The sequence below is a fragment of the Halyomorpha halys genome, unplaced genomic scaffold, assembly GCF_000696795.3.
Source record: "Halyomorpha halys isolate HHAL.00 unplaced genomic scaffold, Hhal_1.1 Scaffold914.1, whole genome shotgun sequence".
Classification (NCBI taxonomy): Eukaryota; Metazoa; Arthropoda; class Insecta; order Hemiptera; family Pentatomidae; genus Halyomorpha; species Halyomorpha halys.
This window is the reverse complement of record NW_027104636.1, coordinates 357,424-373,284: the sequence shown is the minus strand read 5'-3', so window position 1 is coordinate 373,284 and position 15,861 is coordinate 357,424. Positions and strand designations below refer to the sequence as shown.

Here is a 15,861-nt window from a genome sequence, read left to right as displayed (position 1 = left end):
AGATAGCAACCTAATGTATTTAGGCAGCATATATGAATAAAGTATTTCTCTCTACTTCAAATTAACTCACTCTCCCACTTCGCTGACCATGTCTTGGATCCAATTAGGATGAATAAATGAAGTTCTACTGTACTTCTCTTTTAGTCCACATATAATGTTATGTTTCGAAGTTGAAACCAGGCATTCAGAAATAAATTGTATAGTAAGGGATAGATCACAGTACTGAAGTTGATAGCAAACACATAAAATATATATTAATACATTTAAATTACTTCTCATACTAGTTTGAGAAAACACCTGTAAAAATTCAAGGAGATATTCTTTCTTCACATATATTTTACATAAGAAAACTACTTATAGATTACTTACTTGGAATCTTTATTCCAGCTTATAAAAACTAATTTTCCTGTCAATTTTCTTGGAATATTGCAAACTGAAATATAACTTCTATGAAATTTCCTAAATTTTATAAACTCTAAATTCTTGTTATTATTTTCTTCATAACATAATAAGACTTTCATAAAAAGCATGTTTTTCACAGATCTCCTAACAAATCTGTCATAGAACCCACCATCTCTTTATTATGCTTGATCATTTAATAAACCATAGTTTTGGAAACTGCCTATTTAATAAATATTTTACCTCCTTCCTCTTCTTCTATCCTTTCAAGTTTGTATTACAATTCTTATTTCATAAAAGTTATGTCTATAAAAGTCTACAGTCCCATTTTTTATGTCAGTAAATGTTTGATCATTAAACTCAAAATAAAAAGAAGAAAACTGTAAAACTAAATAATCTGTTAAAATTTAACTGAGACTAAAAAGAAATAAGCATTACCGAACCATTAATTTATTTCAATTCAAGAATTATTTATATCACAAAATTAAGCTTAGCTTGATATTAAATGATATTAAAGTGAAGCTTGATATTTTATATCACAAAAAATAAGCTTCCAACAACTAAATAGAAACTGACTGAATCTGTGGCTTTCCAATATTATATTATATCTTTAGATTATATTAGAATTAGAAATTTTTTCAATGAAGATAAGATTATATTTAAAATCTTCAGTACGGTTTTCAAAAATTGTTAAAAAGGTGTTATAAAGACTGGAAACGCCTGAGAAGCAGAGTAGAGAAGTCAGCTGACCATCTAACATAGAGAAATTCTATTGAAAGCATTTACCCAAATTGTTGCCCTTGAACTGGCTAATACTTGCAGAGAACTTAAATTTGGAAAGGGTGGTAGGTGCTTGATTATCAATCTATGACCAATTGCGGTGGTGTTGAGAAATTTCACTTCAATCGCATTTTTTTTTTTTTTTTTTCTGACCTAGAAAAATAAACATAAACAAATTAAATATATACAATAAAAATGGATGTATATTTGTAGGCAAATATTGATCTTGGTTTGCCAGAGTGGCATTATAAGATAAATTGCCGGGTCCGCTGAAGGTGGTGTCATCAATGATGGCATGAGTCTGCCGTAAGCATACTAGGAATAGGGAGGGGCTATTCCAGCTGGCGTTGATGAAGTGATGACTTCAGGCTGTAGAGCCAGAAGTCCCTCCCAAGGCGAGAACATCGACCAAGGGAACAGTGCTCTGCCACCCAGGTCTTGGTGGAGGGGTGATTTCTCGGAACAGTGGATTGGTACAGGCTTTCAGCCCATCAAAGAACTTGATGTGCCTACGGCCTATGAATTCTGGCACGGTTGGGAGTTGGAGCTCTGCACAAATTTCTCTGTTCCTGGCCCGCTGGAGTGATGTTCCTCGTACTATTCGCCTTAGGGGGGAGTTCTGGAAACTCTGTAGGTTGGTTAGTGTCATTTTGTAGAGGTGTCTCATTAGTGGTGCACCATGGAGCAGCATTGGACGAATAATGGCCTTATATATTTGTAGCTTCAGGCGCAGTGAAAGTTGTTGTGACGTCAGGAGATGGTAGAGCCTATGCGACTTCTGCCGGGCCAGCTTGAGTCTCCCCTTGGCATGACTGGAGAGGGTGAGGTCCCGGTCAAGAGTCACGCCGAGGTAGAGGATGGTGTTGGAGATATTCCGACCCTCGCCATCCACGACGAACCGCAGGGGTAGTCTGCTCTTCTTGCCCTTCTGAAAGGACATGACGATAGCATCCGTCTTGGCTGGGTTAACTCTGATGCCATCCTTCTTGAGAGCAGCTACGATGGTGGCAGAGGCGGCTTGTGCGTGGTGGAGGGCCAGTTCAGCTCTCATGCTGGAAGCGTAGACTCCTATATAGTCTGCATAGGGTGCTACCATTGCATGCCGATGTTTGATGGCGACCACTGGAGCTGTGAAAACTACGAATAATAGAGGTCCAAGCACAGACCCTTGAGGCACTCCGCAGGTGGTGGAGGCTGGGGGCGACAAATCTCCACCAACCCTGACCACGAATGATCTATCGCTGAGGTAGTTCTCGACCAATCGGCACAGGGCGGCCGGAAACCTGAACTCCTCCAGCTGGCGAAGTAGCAGCGGGTGGGATACGCTCTCAAAGGCCTGGCTACAGTCCAAGGAGATGAAGGCAGTTGCGTAGTTGTTCTTCATTCGCTCGATGGTGTGAGCCTGCAACTTCACCAAATGATGATCACACGAGACACCTCTTTGGAAGCCGGTTTGCTCGGGTGGTATCACAGCAGCCTTCCTACAGTGATCTATGAGGTGGTCGTGTATGAGGCACTCAAAAATTTTGCTCATGTGCGAGAGGAGGCTGATTGGACAATAGTGCTCTGGAGAGTTCCCCGTCTTCCCTGGCTTGAGGAATGGCACCACAATCGCACGCTTCCAGGCAGTTAGGAAGTAAGAGATCCTCATAGCTGAGTTGAAGATATTCAGCAGGTAAGCTTTACCCTTCCTGGGAAGCATCTTCAGTAGAACATTGGGGATCTCGTCAAGTCCTGAGGATTTTTTTCCCTTGGTGCGACGGAGTACCGACTCTAGACGGCCAAAAATGGAGAAAATGGGTTTCTCGACTGGGCTCAGAGGTCTTCCTGGTGGAGGCGGAGGAGCACTAGTCGTCCGCTGAGCATCCCCTGCGGCATAGCTTGAGGCCAGGAGGGCAGCCTGTTCACCCGACGTCATCAGGTTATTCCCATCGGTGAGATGCACAGTCCTCCTCTTGGTAACGAAGGTCCTGACCAGCGTCCAGAACTGTCTGGGGTCATCGTGGGTTCTGCGAAGCTGGTCATACCTGAGCGCCGTCTTCCAATTCTTCATGAGTTATGCAATCTGCCGGATCATTGCATTGATGGCGGGTTTTATGCTGTAATTCCCGGTGCGCATGAAGACATTGCGCAGGTTGTTTCGTAGGCCAATCAGAGCAAGGATGTGCTTCGGTGGCTTTCTGTTGGCGTTGGGGACTGGAGCGAATCTTGGGATGTTCATATTGGCTGCCCTCTTGATGGTGTTAGTGATCCACTCAACTGCTGTGTCCACCTCGTCCGGAGTATGATATTGGCTTATGGCTGGTAGGTCTTCTAAAACAATCGCATGAATATTTTTTTAAAATTTTACAAGTGGTTTGAGAATAAACTCAATGGGAGGAGCCATGTGCAATGTATGCATGTCAAGACAAATACTTTTGTAAATGTATAAGTAAAAATTTAGGATGAGATTTGATAAAATTGATACTGAACCATTTTCACATTGATCTTCCACTTTCCTCCAAGTGTAGATAAATCAGAGGAGTTCTTTTGAAAACATAGGAGCATTGAGGAAAATACGTTTGCCCATACTTAAACTAAAATAATGGTTGGAATTTTTTCTAAAGTATATTGGATCTTTTGACACTGATCAACAACTTCCCTCTGTAGCAACACTGCTACTACCGGCTGGTCATCAAATAACTATTGTAGAGCCACTTGCCAACCTGATGCGACCTAACTTCCAAGATATGAACCACTATAGTCTTCAGCCAAGTTACCTTAACATTAATTTTCAACAATTGTATAAATACTTTTTCTAAACTTGTGTATAATTATTTATATTATTGTTATATTCATAAATGTATAATTTGAATCAATAACGATTACAATAGAATATTCAGATCCCATAAAAGCTAATGTCGTAATGTATCATCTCTCAATGGTATTTTTAAGCTCAGAAATGCCACTATGGTAATCATAGAAAATAGAAAACCAACTACCAATCTGTCTCATGGATTCACCTCTTCGGGAGGCAGTGAGTAGTAATAAACATTAGTGGATAAGTATATTCTGGATCTATTCTTCTTTCTATATCCTATGCCTTTGATCCACCAGGATCAACAAAAAATACCTGTAGCACTGGCTAGGACCTTATACTTGTTCCCTTAGGACTTATCATCCCGTACAGACTGTTATACCTTACAGCATGGAGTTTCCATCCTGCAAGGACTTAGGGTGTAAACTCATAAAATTCTCCCAACCAATTTATCTCCGATCCATTGCACCCTATCTATTGAACATGCATAATAAGTGAGGCCATCTGATGTGGAGTACCTCACTTCTGAAATTGGGGCCAGAAATATTCAAATAACTTCAACATCTCCAACTGAAGTTCAATGCCAACAAGTTGTTATCGAAATATAGATGTGTAATCCAATATGCTGGTAAGACACCATCAAGCAACAAACGGTAAGACACAATCCCTGAAAATTTCATCAAAATCGTATTTGTAGTACTAACTGTAATGCCCAAACAAGGATTTGACGACAGACAGAAAGACAAACACATCTCCAAATTTTTTCCATGATGTCTAAAACCTAAAACATGAAGGAATATTTTCAACTCCCTCATGTTGTATATGTAAGCAAAAGTAGAAAATGGAAATTCATAAAATTGTTCCGGGACTATCAATACACTAATCACCAATTTGCCTCTAGCTTCAGGCTACATAGGGCGAACTATTTCTAAATATATGTATGTATGTCAGGGAAAATACGTTTAGGCAGGCCTAAGCGAAAGTTTGGGGTGTGAATCGACGAAATGGATGGACGATGGAGGACCATTTTCATCCCGCTACGGTGGAGCCAAAAGAGCGTTTGGAGTTCTCATAATCCACCCATTTTCAGGTATATAACCATATTTGAGTAAATAACTCAATCGATTCTCAAGTTTGATGACAAATTATTCACCAGCAACCGTGATTCGTTTGAAACAATTTGAGCTCAAAATACCGAAAAAGTATTGTTCTATGTGAGTTAAATCTGTCTGTCTGTTGCTTTGTAGCTATTCTTAGATCGAACTACTCAATCAATTTTAAATTCAGTGTCTCCAGTCACTCAATAATATCTCGTCAGTGTCTTGAATCAATTTGAGCTTAAAATATTGTATTGCATTTTATAACCTCCTTAAATCAGCTGATTGTTGAGTGTTGCTATGAGCTAAGATTATTTTTTATCTTTATTGATTTTCGGGTATAAGAACAAAATTCTAGTTAAATAAAAAGTAATTTGTTTTAAAAACATACTATGGAAATAACCCTATCTATCATACGGAACGGGATGTCCGCAACAAAACGAAGCTCAAGGCTTATGAAAACTCAATCAATATACTTTCTTCATCTTTAATTTAGATATTTAGAGCTTTCGGTGTGTAGAGATGCAAAGGCCCACGGTACTTACAAGGAACAGTAGCCTACAGTGGAAGTACTATACCAAGTTTCAATAATTATAGAAAACTTCACTAGTAATCCAACAATGCGTTTAAGGAGAGGCAATATGAAACACCGTCTCAAGTGACTAATAGGGTTATTTCCGAAGTAGTTTTTCTAAATTATTTATTTTGCACTAATACATAACTTTATGAATAATCGCATGAGCGGTTTTCGAAATATAGATGTGCCAAGGAAAATATGATATGGGACATGGAAAACGTGATATGAGACCATCAAAGAACCAAACCCCTTAATTCCTTGCAGTTTTCATCAAAATTGGATTTGTCTATAGACAGACATGGAACCAAAGTTGTTTTTTGATGTATAAAATATAAAGTGCGAGTAGTAGTTTTCGATTCTCAAGACACTAATTGTGTTATATTTCCTACATAAGAACAAAACTTCCCTACCATCGGTATTAAGGAAGCAAAAAACTGTCTGAATGATGATTTTAAATTTTATCTTTTTCATTTAGAATTTGCTACCGTGTTTATAATGTTAGGGTTATTTCCTTGTTAAAAATGCGACTTATATATAAAACGATAATCTCTGATATTACGAAAAGAACGCTAACATTAATTAACATAGCCCCTATGAAAAACATAGCTGTCAAGAATAATTTAGTTTAAGTAACTTCTTCATTCGGCCAACTATTACCTCATCACTCTTCACGAATCATTGAAGATTCCTTTCTCTTTGGGACTCAGTTTCTCTGCATCGAGTCTTGTGTTTTGAGCGTGGGTCTAAATGTTTTTGGTTTTATGATTAAAATATTTTACTGTTTTTTACCTAAGTGTGAGTAATTTCTCTTTGTGGATTTTGTTTTAATTATCTGAATATTATGACAATTTTCTGGTTCTCTTTATATTTAGTTGTTTGTAAACCGGCACTTTATAACCTTCTGATTTATTCGGTTTTCTTTATTAAATTATAATTTTACCTTGTTCCAGATATTTAATTTGCTGAAGGACTGAAGAAATGGATATTAAACCTAACCACACGATCTACATAAATAATCTAAATGAAAAAATCAAGAAAGAAGGTAGTATTAGTTGCATTATCTGTTATGCCTATTTTCCATTTTGCTGTGTAAATACTTTTGTTTTCTAAGATTGCTTCTCTGCTCTGTATACGATCAAATATTCAAGTGTGTTAAATTGAATACAGAGTGAAACAAATCATGTTCAGCTTTAAGTTTAACTGTTAACTGGATAAGTATCAGGTATTCAGTAAAATTGTCCAGTTTATTGAAAATTGTTTTCTAATAAAACACAGTTACTCTTAGTTTTTTATGTGTCAATTTTGCGATAATTTCATTATCTACTAGAATTATTTAATATTATCTCGGAGTGTTTTAAGTCAAATTTTATTGAAGTAAAGAGCCCTACTCAACAAAAATGTTAATACATAAAGATAGCCATATTTAGTTCCCTTTAGAGATTAACAAAAATAGAAGATATGAAAGTTTTATTTTTCATCTACTTTTACTTTTTACATTTACTTATTAATGAATTTGATGAAAATTTTTTTTTATGATTATATGATGAAACTTCAAAATAACAGAGCGATTTAAAGCAGGCACTGCTTGTATTAATAACTTTTCATACGCATCTCTTGGATGACTCTACAGATGCTTAGGGAAATAAATATCTAAAAGTTATTTTTTAGTAAATTTTAATATTGTGTTGATGTACTTTCTGTAAAGCTATTATTTAATTAACAATTATATACTTTCTTTTGCATCATAATAATTTTTTAACTTAAATAAAGTCGTCAATTGCTCATGAGATGGAAGAAGAAACTCTCAAAGAATCCTTATGAATAGAAATTAAGCAGGTAATTAATGATTAGAAGTACACTATTTGAGAGGCTATTATATCAGATAAATGATTAAAAATTTGGAGGTGTAGTGACTTGGGTCTACAGGCCATTTACTATTTCACTCTCAACTGGCGAGTTTCTTTTTCCACCATCTTAGTCTATTGACTTCTTGAACTTCCTCTTCTTCTCATACCTTAGACCTTTTCATCCACTGTTATCCATTGAATTCTCTTGAGATATCCTTTTTTAACTTTTATCTAGAATAAGTAATAATTTTGGTTCAGAACAATTAAACAAGCCTTGCCTTCATTATGGTATCTATAATAGAACACCTATTTCCTGTTACTTCTTTAATATTATTTCTCTGTTTAAAGGGACTCAATGTTCTTTCTCTTTGTTGCAGAGCTGAAGAAATCACTTTATGCCATATTTTCTCAATTCGGTCAAATCATGGACATTGTTGCGCTTAAGACGTTAAAGATGAGAGGGCAAGCTTTTGTTATTTTCAAAGAAATTGCCAGTGCAACAAATGCTCTAAGGTCAATGCAGGGTTTCCCATTCTATGAAAAACCAATGGTAATGATGATGTTTATTATATTAGTATCTTACTGTTAATAATATTTTAGTTGAATTTTATTTATCTACTGGTAGAGAACTTACTAAGTGCTACCTATAAGTTCATTTTACCCCGTTACAATGTATACTTTCTAAATCAGCATTATGTACTTTTATAAATTTTCTTTGTATTTTAAAGAATTTTATTTTCCACATATTTTTTTCTTTGCATGATCTTGACAACTCAGTGCAGTATTAAATATTTTTGTAAATATTCTTCAGTTTATTTTCTGTTATATGATTCATGGTATTGGTGAGAAGTAAAATCCCTCACCAACTTAAAAAAAGTACAAGTATTTCAAAACAAATGCCTCGGAATTGTTATAACTATTCACATTACATTAGAATAACTAAAATGCACTCAAAACTAATTAAAGATGCCTTTTATGAATACATATACAAATTGACCCATTTCAAGGTATTCCATTATAGCAAAAATGGGAAATTATTCAAAAACAATAACCCATAGATATAAACATAAGATACCCAAACATGTACTTCTGTTAAAATTCATTTGTAAATAATAATGATAATCTTTATTTATTCTGGGATGTCCCTTTAGAATAACATAACAAGCATCAAAAAGGACCTTAAAGTAAAATAATGGAATAGTAAAACATCATAAAAGTAATAAATAGAGAAAGAAAAAAAAAAAAGAGATAATAATCATTAAAAAAAAAAAAAATTAATGCTTAAATAGCTTCAACATTCTGATAAATATTATAGACATTCAATAATGTTTGTATTATATGAAAGATAATAAATACAGTAAATTGATAAAGAGGAAACCATTAAAATAAAACCAACTATTATATTAAAAATTATATGAAAATTTACTTCTTATAAAATTAAATGAAAAATAGAAAACAACAAGATACATAAATGGACTGAAGTAAATTACCAAGGAGCAGTTTATATTTATATAAATATTTCAATTTTTTATGAAAAATAGTAACATCAAATGTAAATGAAATAAAAAAAAAAAAAAAAAAAGAATAAAAGTAACAAAAAATAAATCTTCTAGCAAACCATTAATGATAAGATATTTTCTAATAGTAATAAAATGAAAAGAAAAAAAATAGTGTGTATTTTATTATTATATATCAATTTTTTTTTCAATTTATTTTTATCCAATTGTATAAAATAGTTATGCAATAAGTTGCAAGAAAATTGTATTGTATAAGTGTTTATTCCAAAGCTGTGTAGTGATTATTGTTATTTTATATTTATGAAATAAAAACTTGTATATATATCCGATAAAAAAGTAATAAATCTGTTCATTTGCAGTCCACGGCTTTTTCTTAAAACTACCAGCCCAGCCCAATTTTCTTGAGATTTGGGTTTTTATATGAATATTAGTTGGTAGTTATAGAGAAAAACCGTGGACTGCAGATGAACTGGTTTATTATTTTTTTTTATCGGATTTATGTGTTCTACATATCTTGAAATGTGAAACCTCAAATTTTTAGAGGGTGCTAATTTTTTTGTCATCTACTATGGTTCTTTATTGAACGTGATAAAGCAATGTACTACTGTAATAAATGTAATTTATATATGTTGTGTGTATCAAACATTTATTAATAAAAATTATGAAAACGACATGAGATGTGATGATAAACAAATGAATGTTACAACATGCATATTGTATGTCCATGTTAAAAAAAAAAAGGGTGAAATATGAATAGAAAAACTTTAAATATTTATTTGTCAAATTTAAAATAACCATTTATACTTTTTGAAGTGTAAATAAGTGATAAATAAATTACTTGATAATAAACTATGTATTTCCAGTATATATTATGGTTTTTTTCAATTAAAAATTCAAATAAATTATTGTCTTTAACCATTACTATTAGCAGCGTCATTATTGTAATAAATTTTAATTACTGAATTATAATATGAATAGGATTAGAAAATGATTTAAAAAAATTTATCCCACAAATTTCAAAGACAAAAAATCACCTTTTATCACAAAAAATCATTATATTTTAATAAACAAAGAATAGTGGTCCTTAAAAAATTGTTCATATTAGCCCGAATTTTTATTACTGTGACTGTACCATACTATTTTATGTTGAAATAAATTAATTATTGTTCTTTCCATTAATTTTATCCTTATTATTATAGAAAATTCAGTACAGTAAGACAGACTCAGATGTCATAGCTAAACTGAAAGGAACATACACTGAAAGACCAAAGAAGATAAAGAAGCTGCCAGAAGAAACTGGGATTGAGAATAAGAAAGCAAAGAAGAAGGCTGGAAAGGAGCAAGCACGAACAGCTGCTGCACAGCCAGCTCGTCACCCCCTCCATCCTGTTCATTCAGGTTTGACTTCTACTTTATTATTTTTAATGTTTAAAAATACTTCATTAGTATCTAATACTCTATAACTCAGACGGAAGGAGAGAACGAAAGGATCATCGATTTTAACCTATTTTTTTTATGATTCTACATATAAAAATATTGGATAACTGTCCTAGCATTTATTCTAATGGCCCCGAGGAGCCTAGAAAAAAATGATGTTATATTTTCGTCCTATGCTCAGTATTCACATAAACAAACCTTACTCCTCGGAATTTTATCCAAATTCAATGTTAGAAAGAAATTGTTTGAAAGCTAAACTTCTGCTCTTTCAATTTAAAAATTGAATCCTTTTGTGAGGGGAAAAAAGTAGTTTTAACCAAAGAAAACTTTCCAAATGTTTTCTTTTATACTTCCAGCTCTAATTTGTTTATGTAGATCTGTTTTGTGTCTTTTCATGACTTAATGGGGCCCTAAATCATGTTTGTGTGGATTGGTGGAATCCTGTTGAAGTTAATGCAATTTTTGTGACTTTTTGAATACAAATCAAAGACTCATGAAAGTGGAAATTTTGAGCAAAAAATTGTATTTTTCTATTTCTATGGAGTTGTGTATTTCAAGGTTTTTGAAGTACAAAAAAGAAATACCAACTTTCTTTCTCCCTAGCAACATATTTTACTTCACTTTGCTATGTCAGTCTGTCCAAATTGTTACAATATAGTTCTCATATTATAGTAGTGTTATTATGTATCAATTTATTGTGAAAAATAAAATGAAAATATCTGATTCTATTAAATGAGTTTAAATGTATAAAAAACCTATATGCTTCCAGTAAAGTAGGCAAAAAAATATTTTTGTCTGATTGATCTTTAGCTTCCTTTATTACCTCCAAGTATGCATGTTTTAGTAATCAAAAAATATTATATCTAGCCAAATTAGAAAAAAACAGACAGCTTGTAGGCATATTATAGCTCGCTTTCGTTGATAATTTATCCTGCCTTTGTAATTTATACTACAACTCACTAACAGACTGCTAGAGGGTAATATTTTGTTGGAAAAGGTCAAATAAGCTCCTTAATCGAGGTTGAGATCTAACCTTTTTTTTTTTTTTATCCACTTTGTTGGAAGCTTCTCAGGATTTTTGTACATTTAAACTATTTCAATACCAATGACAATGTTTGTTCTTATCCTACACAATAAAACAAATCAATTGGTAAAAAAATTGCTAAACTGATATATAATAATTTTTTTTTAATCATTGGGCCCATTGAAACAAATCCTAGGACACATGTCCAATATGTTTTGGTGTAGAATCACTAAAAAACATTTTGTTTAAATAAGTTACCGCTCATCATGGTCTCCTCTTGCAAAAATTAAATAATTTAAATTCAACTTACCAATAGTGCTATTTTATATCACTGATTTTACCATTTTCTCAAAAACTGCTCATGACAATTTTGATTAAACTTACCATGGGCTTTATTATCATCTAGGCCTTATCCTGATTGAAATAACAGAGCTTAAATGCTAATTTTTTTTATTTTTTAACAGTCATTTTAATTTTTTAAATTTGAAATAATTGAACATCTTTCATTATTAGCAATAATAAACAATGGGTACATGTAAAATATGGAAGGATTTGATTATTAACTAAACAAAAAAGTATTTGTTTTTGTGCTTCCATTGTTGTTATAAAGTAAAGTGTATATGGTGAAGTTTATATTTATATTACACTTGATAAAAATATATTCTATTCATTTTAGGAATGGGTTCTGCCAATGTTCCTGAGCAACCTCCTAACCAGATTCTCTTCTTGACAAATCTTCCAGATGAGACTAACGAAATGATGTTGTCTATGTTGTTCAATCAGTAAGTAGAAGTTTATATTTTCATTTACCTATTTAGACTTACATTTTGGTTTGCTGCTGGTTTCAATAGTCACGATGTTGACATTGAACTGAAGTTGAGTGTTTGTCTCAGTTGTGTCTGTCTATTTTGTTTAAATTTTAAATCATATTTGACAGTGTGTCCCAACTTATTCTACGTTGAAAATAGTTGTCTGTTAAAACTCCCAATTTTTCATATATTTTTTAATATCATGTTCTTTTGGTGTCCAGAATTTTTCAAAGTAGCTTAAGTAGTTGTTTAAAAAAAATAAATAAAATAAACAAATAAATTTTTACTTCACAATACTTTTTACTAATTTTTATTATCAAATTATTATAAGGACTTAAATACCCTGGCAACACTGTCTCATTGTAATTAATCCAAAATAAACTTGATTTTGGTAACCCAGTAGTCACATTTTATTTCTAATAAACTACTTTTGAAACTGATGAAGAAAAAACTAGTGCAACCCTCTCTAAATTGTATTGCTATGTCGGCTCTTATGATTTTGATGAAATTTCAGTCCTTATTTTTCTGAAGACAGAGCAGTGAAAAAAGTTATTTAGAAAAAAAACTTTGTCTATAATTCAAATAGTACCCATTTTATTGCAATTTAAATATATGTTGGTACCTATATTTTTGAAGTATTTTGCAGAGGTTCTTATAGTAACTTGTCAAAGTTTTATTAGTTTTTCATATAATTGAAAACTATTCATCTCTTGGAACATTCTAGATCATGGGTTTCCAAAGTGGATGCTAAGGCATCCTGGGGTGCCCCAAGCATATGCCAGAGATACTGCAAGTGAATGCCACTTTCTCAAAATATATAAAAAAAAAAAAAAATTAAAATAGCAAATATACAATGTATTTCAGTATCTCTTTTGCACCTTTTTTTTCATATTTTCCTATATACTCAACCACTCCAAGGATAATTTTGGGAAGATTTTTATATTTTGTTAGCTCGACAGTGGTGTCACGAAATTTTTATTTGATTTCCAATCCTTAATATTTTTTTAAGCCTTGGTATGATGAGTACTGACTAAATCACTATTAATTTAAGCAATAAATCATTGTGTAATAATTTGCAAGATTTTTTGAGTTGGATTTTGTATTTTCTTTTTCAAATTTTTGTCATTTCCCATATAGTCATCATTTTGTTATAATCTACATTTTCTTATTATTAAAATCTATACTTTTAATGATTACTGGTCTGTTATAGACAAATAGCGTAGCCACATATATTTGTATGCTGTTTATACACACAGCGTATATATATATATATTATAATATTAGCCTATCACTGTTTAATATTTTAACAATTAAATCTGAAGATTTATGTATGAATATATACATCAAAAATAAAATTGTTTCAGGTTTCCTGGATTTAAGGAAGTGCGTTTAGTTCCCAATAGGCATGACATCGCTTTTGTTGAGTTTGAGAATGAGCATCAATCAGCGGAAGCAAAAATGGCCCTCAATGGGTTCAAGATCACTCCTACACACGCAATGAAGATTTCTTTTGCCAAAAAATAGTGTTCATCCATAGATCTAGTGATAATCACTACCTTTTTATATACATTTTTATATTCAACATCTGACTTTAATTTTATTTTACATTTAAGCTATAAATAATGTAATTTTCCACTTGCTCACTTGGAATGTTGATACCAGTATTTTTTTTTTTTTATTTATTATTATTATTTTTTTAAAATTCTGTTTGAATTATAGATCCAACTAAAATATAGAAGTTTTTCTTTTATGTATATACATTTATAAACTCATTTTAAATAAGATTTGTAATTTTGTAGTATATAAAATTTACAAAATAAATATAGGAGATAAGTTTAATTTTGATATTAAATAACTCTTTCTTTCTTTTTTATTTTTAATTGCTTATTTAAAAAAATTAGGCTTTTTTTAACATTTTTCTCTAAAGAATCTAATCTATCTATCTAACTTATTGTAAATATGTAAAATGATGAGCATTAGATAGTTTGAAAAACAAAACAAAAGAAACATTATTTGAACTGATTTAAGATTCCTTAACTTAAGATAAGGTTAAGTTGAATTCTAATTGAGTTCTATGTGGTGATGATTGTAGTTTTAAATGTTATTAAAAATTGTTGTGAATAGTTTAAATTTTTTTTTTTTTAATGTTATCACACTTATTATTATTTCTACTAAAAAGTTATTTTTTTTAAGGCCTTATCCCAATTTTAGCCACTTTTTCAATGTTGCTAAATTGAAAAACTAATATTCTAATTTAAGTCTCCACTTCTCGTTTTAAATAAATGTGTTAAGGCTATATGACCATCGTCAAATCAGGGTGGGTTGGCCGGGAAGGATTGCCTTCTATTATTTTTGGTGGTACAATCCCCTCTTGAGAGATTGTGACATGTGGTAAATCGACCAATACTACTCGTTTTAAGTGTCTGTTTTAAAATTAAGATAAGATAATGCAGGCACAGAGGGCAGATTCATGAAATTTTCCAGTTTTAACCACTTTTCAATGTTTTACTATTATTCTACCTTAAGTCTCTTGTCATCATGAGTTATATTAATGTCTTTATGTATTTTATACATAGTGGGTAATTTCTTAAAATGTATTATAACTGAGCTAGCTCACTGGAAACCCAGGCTCTATTATTTAAATTCAGTGTGAGCACTTTTTTTTTTTTTTTTTAGGGGCTTAAAAATATAATCTCCCCTGGCCCCTTATGGTTTGTACTCCACTGATAGTACACAAAATGAATAAATAAATAAAAAAAAAAAGTGGCACAATCTCATCACGTGAAGTGAATTTATTTTTATGATTGTGATTAGCAGCCAAAAAAGATTCAGTACTGAAATCTTACAAATTGTACTTCAGATGAATAGTTATGCATGATAATAGATGAATAAAAATGTATTCTTATCGTTCATGAAATTAATTCTTCATCTCATGAGAACTTATAATTTTCACAAGTTCCAACAAAGTGATGAAACATTGAATGGTTTAGAAAATTGTGTAAGTGTAAAGCAGTCCATTCACGGAGAATCCTGGCCTCTGAGGTGTCCGACTTTCGTCATAGTAGACACTATTTTCTATCAATTGGGTAGCTGTTTGAGTGGGACACTAGATGCTTAATTTCTAGCATCTAGAGTCCCATTCAAGATTGAATTTTGGGTGTTACAAGGGTATAGGTGGCTTTCCAAGTGGGTTAAAAACACCAAATGCTTGATCCAAGATTATTTTGTACTTATTCTCAAAATAAAAACTGACTAATTATTCAATTTATTATTAGAGTGAAGGCTAACTTATACTATAATTTACCTTTAGGTGTTATAATTCTACGCAACGCTCCTTAGCTTTCTGCAGCAAAAAAACATTGCCATAAGAAGCAGACACCTTGCTGTTGAGATGCTTCTTTACCACTAGAAAAAAGCATTGAATTGTACAAATTATTCTTATTCAAAAATTGTTTTAACCTTATGGAAATAAGAAATCAAACAGGAACTCACATTCTTAATGTATGAATGGCTTACTGATCTCTGACTCTAGCAGTTCACAAAAAGGGAAATGGGATCTTATCAGGACTGCCAAAGT

At 32.0% G+C, this 15,861-nt stretch overlaps 1 protein-coding gene across 2 annotated transcripts; it reads left to right on the top strand.

The window, feature by feature from the left end:
* Positions 1–5,429: 5,429 nt before the first annotated feature.
* snf (U1 small nuclear ribonucleoprotein A snf) lies at positions 5,430–14,414 on the top strand. 2 transcript variants are annotated; one of them, XM_014430832.3, is made up of 6 exons: positions 5,430–6,387; positions 6,601–6,692; positions 7,875–8,047; positions 10,214–10,412; positions 12,152–12,257; positions 13,649–14,414. In XM_014430832.3, exons 2-6 carry the CDS (start codon positions 6,629–6,631, stop codon positions 13,806–13,808), a joined length of 702 nt encoding a protein of 233 aa, XP_014286318.1. In that variant the 5' UTR covers positions 5,430–6,387; positions 6,601–6,628; the 3' UTR covers positions 13,809–14,414. The 2 variants fall into 2 exon arrangements, with proteins under 2 accessions (XP_014286318.1, XP_014286317.1); XM_014430831.3 differs by having other exon boundaries at positions 6,316–6,445.
* The last annotated feature ends 1,447 nt before the right edge of the window (positions 14,415–15,861 follow it).